This window comes from Stenella coeruleoalba, assembly GCF_951394435.1.
Source record: "Stenella coeruleoalba genome assembly, chromosome: 17".
Lineage (NCBI taxonomy): Eukaryota > Metazoa > Chordata > Mammalia > Artiodactyla > Delphinidae > Stenella > Stenella coeruleoalba.
In genome coordinates this window covers 214814-221686 of record NC_137163.1, presented here as the reverse complement: position 1 = coordinate 221686, position 6873 = coordinate 214814, and the positions used below count along the sequence as shown (strand labels likewise).

The following is a 6873-nucleotide window of genomic DNA, read 5'->3' as shown; positions in this document are numbered from 1 at the left end:
GACTGAACCCTGCCGACAGTGAAAGTGCCAAGTTCTAACCACTGGACTGCCAAGGAATTCCCTGTTTTTATTTATTTATTTATTTATTTATTTATTTATTTTGGCTGTGTTGGGTCCTCGTTGCTGCGCATGGGCTTTCTCTAGTTGCGGTGAGTGGGAGCTACTCTTTGTTGCGGTGCACGGGCTTCTCATTGCGGTGGCCTCTCCTGTTGCGGATCACGGGCTCTAGGCACGCAGGCTCTAGAGCACAGGCTCAGTAGTTGTGGCGCCAGGGCTTGGTTGCTCCGCGGCACGTGGGGTCTTCCCAGACCGGGGCTTGAACCCGTGTCCCCTGCATTGGCAGGCGGATTCTTAACCACTGCACCACCAGGAAAGTCCCAGTTCATTTTCTCTTTATTATTTCTTTCTACTTCCTTTAGGTTTGGTATTTTTTGTCTAGCTTAAGTTGAACATTTAATTTGATTTTTTAAATTCTGACTTACAATTATTAAAGGACAAGTTATTTGCTAAAAGCTTATAAATTAATGGTCAGAAAATTGGACTTAGTGATAGGCTGGTTTCTTCAAGCTTCTAGGTAATAGAAGTTGAAGAAGGTAGTAAGGGAAAGGGAAGCCCCTGGATATTTTATGGGAGGGAAATGGGCAAAAAGAGAACAAAAGTCAGGATAAATGGAAGAAAAGGGCTGCCTTTTTCTCCTGACTCCCTGGAATTTGTTTAATAAGTATGGAAACAGAAGCAAGTACTGTGGTTTTTCTATAGCTATCTTTTACAAGTCGATATTTCTTGCTTTTGGATCACATGGATTTAGAAAGGTATCGTTTTGTTTTTAGCCTTTTTTAAAATTTTATTTTATTTATTTTATTTTTGGCTGTGTTGGGTCTTCGTTGCTGTGCGTGGGCTTTTCTCTGGTTGTGGTGAGCAGGGGCTACTCTTCATTGTGGTGCACAGGCTTCTCATTGCTGTGGCTTCTCTTGTTGAAGAGCACAGGCTCTAGGCGCGTGGGCTTCAGTAGTTCTGGCACGGGGGCTCAGTAGTTGTGGCTTGTGAGCTCTAGAGCGCAGGCTCAATAGCTCAGTGGTTGTGGCGCACCGGCTTAGTTGCTCCGTGGCATGTGGGATCTTCCCGGACCAGGGCTCGAACCCATGTCCCCTGAATTGGCAGGAGGATTCTTAACAACTGCGCCACCAGGGAAGCCCTGACATTAAAATACCACTTTATGGAGATAAATGCACATCCCATCAATTCACCTATTCAAAGTGAACAACTGAGAGGCAAAGTTCGCGCGCATTTTTGTGCAGGCGAGCCTCCCCGCCCAAGGTCTGTACTGGGCACCCCCCCACCCCCAGGCCCAGGCCCCCCACCCCCGTGCCCCCAGACCCCGGCAGAGACCCCCTGCTTTTCGAGTGCAAACGAGGCATCAGCCATCCGAGCGGAGGACAACCGGACGTGCGTCCTGCGCGGTCGGACCCGTAAGACCAACCCGGCGGCCTAGGCCCCGCCCCACAGGCCGCGGATCACCGAGGGCGGGTCCTCCCGCTGTCCTAGAGGTGCCCCCCGGAGGTGGCAGGGGGTCTCTAGGTCGCTTCCGGGAACCAGGCCGCGCTTCCGGGAACCAGGCTGCACTTCCGGCTGCGAGCGCCTTTCTGCTCCGCTTGGGACCCCGCGACAGGTACGGGGGCGCAGCGGGAAGCGGGGATGGGTATGGGTCGCCCTGCTCGCGAGGCAGCGAACGCTCTGGAGGCAGGAGGCCGATCCAGCAGCTCGGGACCGGACCACAGGGCACTGACCGCGGCCGGGGCGGCGGCTCGGAAGAGCTTGGGTGGCCGCCTCGGGGCGCTCCTTCCTCCGGGCCGGGGGGCAGCGCGCTGGCCTCCAGGGACCGGGGCTTGAGCGGCAGGCGGCGGGGCTGCGGAAGGCTGTCCCGATACTGGCCAGGCCCTGAAAGAAAACCCGTGGGTGGTCGTTGGCAGCCGGGGTGAGGGGGCCCGGCCTTCCCGGGAGAGTGGGGTACGAGGAAACCAGTGGGGAGTTCCCCGTGCGCCCGGGCCCGCCGCGCTGAGGCCCGCAGGCCAGGGGTGGGGGCGCCTTGGGGACAGCTCTGCTCGGCACCTGGCGCGGCTGCGGTGGGCCGGGCGCTCCTGCAGAAGCAGGTGTGGGGTGTCGTGCTGTCCTTCAGGTGACGTCTCAGCCCTTTTCTCCAGGTACTGCACCCACCTCTCTTAACACCTGCGCCTCAGCCCTTCCTGCCTAAGGGACGCCGTCTGGTCTCCCCCCTGCAGGGACTTCTGAGTGGACGGGCCTGGGTTCTAGTCCTTGACTTGAGCAGTTGATTCCGCCTCGATTTCCTTGTTGGTGGGGTGAGAACGATAACCCGCTCGTGCAGAGCCGTGTGCGGCTTGGAGGTGGAGTAGCTGAGTGATCTTGGAGTGGTCAGTGGCAGCGGCAGTGGCTGTTGTGTCCTTGTGTTCTCTGGACCTTTCTTCTCTCTCATTCTTTAATCCGTTATTTATTTGGAGAACTTACGTTGCTCTCCTGTTTCCTGATTCTCTTTCTTCTCTCCTCCCCACCTCATCTCCCTTTTCTCCTGGCTCCTGCCTCCCCTCTTCCAGGGACTGGAGAGGGGCCCCTCCGCCACCTGCTTCCAGGGCACCTTCCATCATGCTGGCTGTCATCAGTGGTTCACACCATCAGCATCTGGGAGGTGGAGACCATATCAGTCCTCATTCACTGGCCCAAAGGACATGGGAGTCACTGGGCTTCTCTTCCGCCCCCCTTCCAGGCAGTTGCTGCTGGGACCTCCTACCTGGGCTGCCGGTCAAAGAGCAGGAAGCAGCGATGTCTGCCATGGGTCCTGCAGCTCCACACCTGCATCGCCCTGGTGACAGTCACAGTGGCTGCATGAGTTTCCTGGGCGCCCAGCTGCCTCCAGAGGTGGCAGCAATGCCCCAGCTCCTGAGGGACCTGGAGAGGGGCACATTCAGAAAGTTGCTGAAGCTGGTGGTCAGCAGCCTGCAGGGGGAAGACTGCCGTGAGGGTGTGCGGCGCCTCGGGGCTGGTGCAGACCTGCCTGAGGAGCGTCTGGGTGCCCTGATCGCTGGCACACACACCCTGCTCCAGCAGGCCCTCCGGCTGCCCCCGGCCAGCCTGAAGCCCGATGCCTTCAAGAACCAGCTCCAGGAGCTCTGCATCCCCCAAGACCTGGTCGTGGACTTGGCCAGTGTGGTGTTTGGGAGCCAGCGGCCTCTCCTTGACTCTGCGGCCAGGCAGCAGGGGGCCTGGCTGCCCCATGTTGCCGACTTTCGGTGGAGGGTGGACGTGGCCATCTCCACCAGCGCCCTGGCCCGCTCCCTGCAGCCAAGCGTCCTGATGCAGCTGAAGCTCTCGGATGGGTCGGCCCTCCGCTTCGAGGTCCCCACGGCCAAGTTCCAGGAGCTGCGGTTCGGTGTGGCCACGGTCCTGAAGGAGATGGCCGACCTGGAGAAGAGGTGCGAGCGCAAACTGCAGGACTGAGCCTTGCTCGCCAGTCCCCTTCTGGTCACCGGGGATAGCTGGCTCAGACAGGTGTCTCCAGAGCAAAGGCCGCCCTTCCCAGGAGGCACTCCAGTGAGTGTTTGAGTGTAATCGTGCATTTCTCTAAGTGAAGAAGACAGCTGTGTCTTCCCTTTTCTTTGGAAGTAAAGCAGCTACACAAAATATGTTCTCCTGGGTAGGCATCAAACTGCAGGCCCCGTCCCCCCAGCTGTCAGTTGGTCTTGTTGCCAGGTAAGGGCACCCACTGCTCCGGTGTGGCCATGTGTGGTCTAGTCACAGTCTGGGGTCCAGGCCAAGGCCTTTGTGAGGACACAGAGGTTGCTCAGGCTGCCCCCACCTAACGACTGAGCTCTTGCTCCTGTGATTTGGGGAACCCTGTGCTTCAGGGTGCACATTTCATTCCCCTGTCTTAAATCCCTGACCTTATGGAGAGCATTCTAGTGGGGCGAGGGAGGCATTACGAAGTGCATAATACAAACAAGTGGTGTAGCTCGTGGGAGGATGGGAAGTGGCGCAGGAGGCAGAGCAGCCTTTGGAGATGGGGGGCAAGGCTGTGGGAGAACTGGGCTGTCATTTTAAATTGGGTCGTGGGGGGACCTCCCTGGTGGCCCAGTGGTCAAGAATGCTTCCAATGCAGGGGACACAGGTTCGATCACTGGTCGGGGAACTAAGATCCCACATGCCGTGGGACAACTAAGCCTGCGTGCCACAACTGCTGAGCCCACGCGCCGCAAGCTACAGAGCCCACGTGCTCTGGAGCCCGCGCGCTGTAACTAGAAAGAAGCCTGAACGCTGCAACAAAAACCAGACACAGCCAAAAAAAAAAAAAAAAATCAGGGCATGGGTTGCGCCTCCTTGAGGACATGGTACCTGAGCAAAGACTTAAAGGAGGCGAGGCGGAGGGAGCAGCCTGTGGTGCACAGGCCACGTGGCTGCAGCCAAGTGGGGGCAAGGTGAGTGGAGGGCACAGGGGGCAGCCCTGAGGGCCTCTCAAAGAGCTTTGGCTCAATTCTGAGTGAAATGAGTGTGATGTGACAGTTGTTTTCAAAGGATCACACTGGATGCTGTGTTGATAGCAGAGCCTAGGGCAGCAGGGTACGAATTGGGAGTCTGGTGGAGTTGGCGGTGGCAGGGGAGACAGGAGCAGGGGCCTCGCCTGGGTGCCTCTAGGGTGGGAGTGTGCAGAGCCCGTGGCCAGCCCTGCACCCTGCAGCATAACCACACCCCAGGTAGGGGCCTGGCGTGTCCCTGCCTCCATGGTCTGCCACGAAACCAGGTCACAGGTCTGGTAGTATTAATAGCCCCGAGCATCATGCAGGAACCTCCTCTGAAAACAGAAAATGAGCTTGGGTGCCCACCTGGCACCTGCCCTTCCCCAGCGCCCCCTTCCTGCCCCCTGCTCCATGCCACGACCCATCAAGAGCGGCAGTGTTTGCTCTGTGCTGTTTCCAGAACACTCCCATGATCTCGGTTAATTAAGGCCTTTCCCTGAGTGAGGGTCCTAGCAAGTTAGGTGTGGGCCAAGGGCACAGAGGAGGCCACCCTAAGGTGCTGCTGTGCGCTCGGAGCTAGAGTTTCAGAGGCCAGGCTGCAGGTGGGGCCCCGTCTTGGCTCAGCTGAGGAGTGCAGACTCCCCAGGTCTCCTTCAGCGTCAGCTGGCATCCTTGGGCTCTGCTCCCCTGAGGACAGGAGCTGGACCGGGCTGTGCTCGCTGTTGCCCAGGCCTGCTCAGAAGAACGTGCACAGGTGAGCTGAGCACCACATCTGCCTCCACCAGTGATGGAGGCTTTCCTGTCAGTCACTGTGCTGTGACGTCTTCCTCGACCACTGGGCATGTGTCAGGAACATGTGCTCATTATGATACATTTGGAAAAGCCGAAAAAGTAAAACGAACAAAAAAGTAAAAAGATTCAAAAAGCTCCTTTGCCCATAGACGGTCATGGAGAAACTGTCTTGACCAGACTGGACATGTACGCTCGGTGCTGTGTCTGTGTTAACACAGCTCTGTTCATGTAACTCTTCCTGATCTGAGGGTCTGTCTAATGGCAGCAGAACATGCATCTTTCTGGTGGGCGTGCCAAGGTTCTCTTGGGCAAAACAAGCAAAGCACCACAGACCGGGCAGCCTATAAGACAGCAGACATTGATTTCTCACAGTGCGGAGGACTGATGTCCGAGGTCAGGGGGCCAGCAGGGGCGGGTGAGGCCCTCTGCCTGGCTGCAGACTTCTGTGTCCTCACGTGGAGGAAGAGGCAAGGGAGCTCTCTGTGGGGTCTCTTATCAGGGGGACTCCACCTTCATGACCGAAGCACTCCCAAAGGCCCCACCTCATAACACCCTCACATTGGGCATTAGGATTTCAACATATACATTTTGGGGACACAAGCATTCAGACCAGAGCAACTGCTGTGTTTCATTTTTTTTCTTGATTAAAAAATCACTGATGTTGGGACCTCCCTGGTGGCTAAGTGGTTAAGACTCTGCGCTCCTAATGCAGGGGGCCCAGGTTCGATCCCTGGTCAGGGAACTAGATCTCACATGCTTGCTGCAACTAAGAGTTCGCATGCCACAAGTAAGGAGCCCTCAAGCTGCAACTAAGACCCGGCACAACCAAATAAATATTTTTAAAAATCACAGTGAGGACTTCCCTGGTGGCACAGTGGTTAAGAATCCACCTGCCCATGCAGGGGACACGGGTTCGTTTCCTGGTCCAGGAGGATCACACATACCGTGGAGCAACTAAGCCCATGTGCTGCAACTACTAAGCCCATGTGCCGCAACTACTGAGCCCTCATGCTTTAACTACTGAAGCCCACACACATAGAGCCCGTGCTCCGCAACAAGAGAAGCCACCACAATGAGAAGCCCATGCACCACAATGAAGAATAGCCCCTGCTCTCCGCAGCTAGAGAAAGCCCGCGTGCAGCAACGAAGACCCAACACGGCCAAAAAAAAAAAAAAAAAAATCAGTGATGTTATGCAACTAGATATGCAACTAGAGATTATCGTACTAAGTGAAGTCAGACAAATACCATATGATATCACGTTTGGAATCTAAAATGCATACGATACAAATGAACATATCTATGAAACAGACACATGGAGAAGAGACTTGTGGTTGCCAAGGGGGTGGGGGTGGGGGAGGGAAGGACTGGGAGTTTGGGATGAGCAGATGCAAACTAGTATATAATGAATGGACAAACAACAAGGTCCTACTGTAGAGCACAGGGAACTATATTCAATATCCTGAGATAAACTGTAATGAAAAAGAATATGAAAAAGAATATAACTGAATCACTTTGCTGTACACAAGAAATTAGCACAACATTGTAAGTCAACTATA

General features: G+C 55.7%; 1 protein-coding gene across 2 annotated transcripts; it reads left to right on the top strand.

The window, feature by feature from the left end:
* The first annotated feature begins 1601 nt into the window (after positions 1-1601).
* Positions 1602-6636, top strand: COMMD5 (COMM domain containing 5). 2 transcript variants are annotated; one of them, XM_079901829.1, is made up of 2 exons: positions 1602-1669; positions 2780-6636. In XM_079901829.1, exon 2 carries the CDS (start codon positions 2836-2838, stop codon positions 3508-3510), a length of 675 nt encoding a protein of 224 aa, XP_079757955.1. In that variant the 5' UTR covers positions 1602-1669; positions 2780-2835; the 3' UTR covers positions 3511-6636. The 2 variants fall into 2 exon arrangements, with proteins under 2 accessions (XP_079757955.1, XP_079757954.1); XM_079901828.1 differs by having other exon boundaries at positions 1641-1669; positions 2610-6636.
* Positions 6637-6873: the final 237 nt, after the last annotated feature.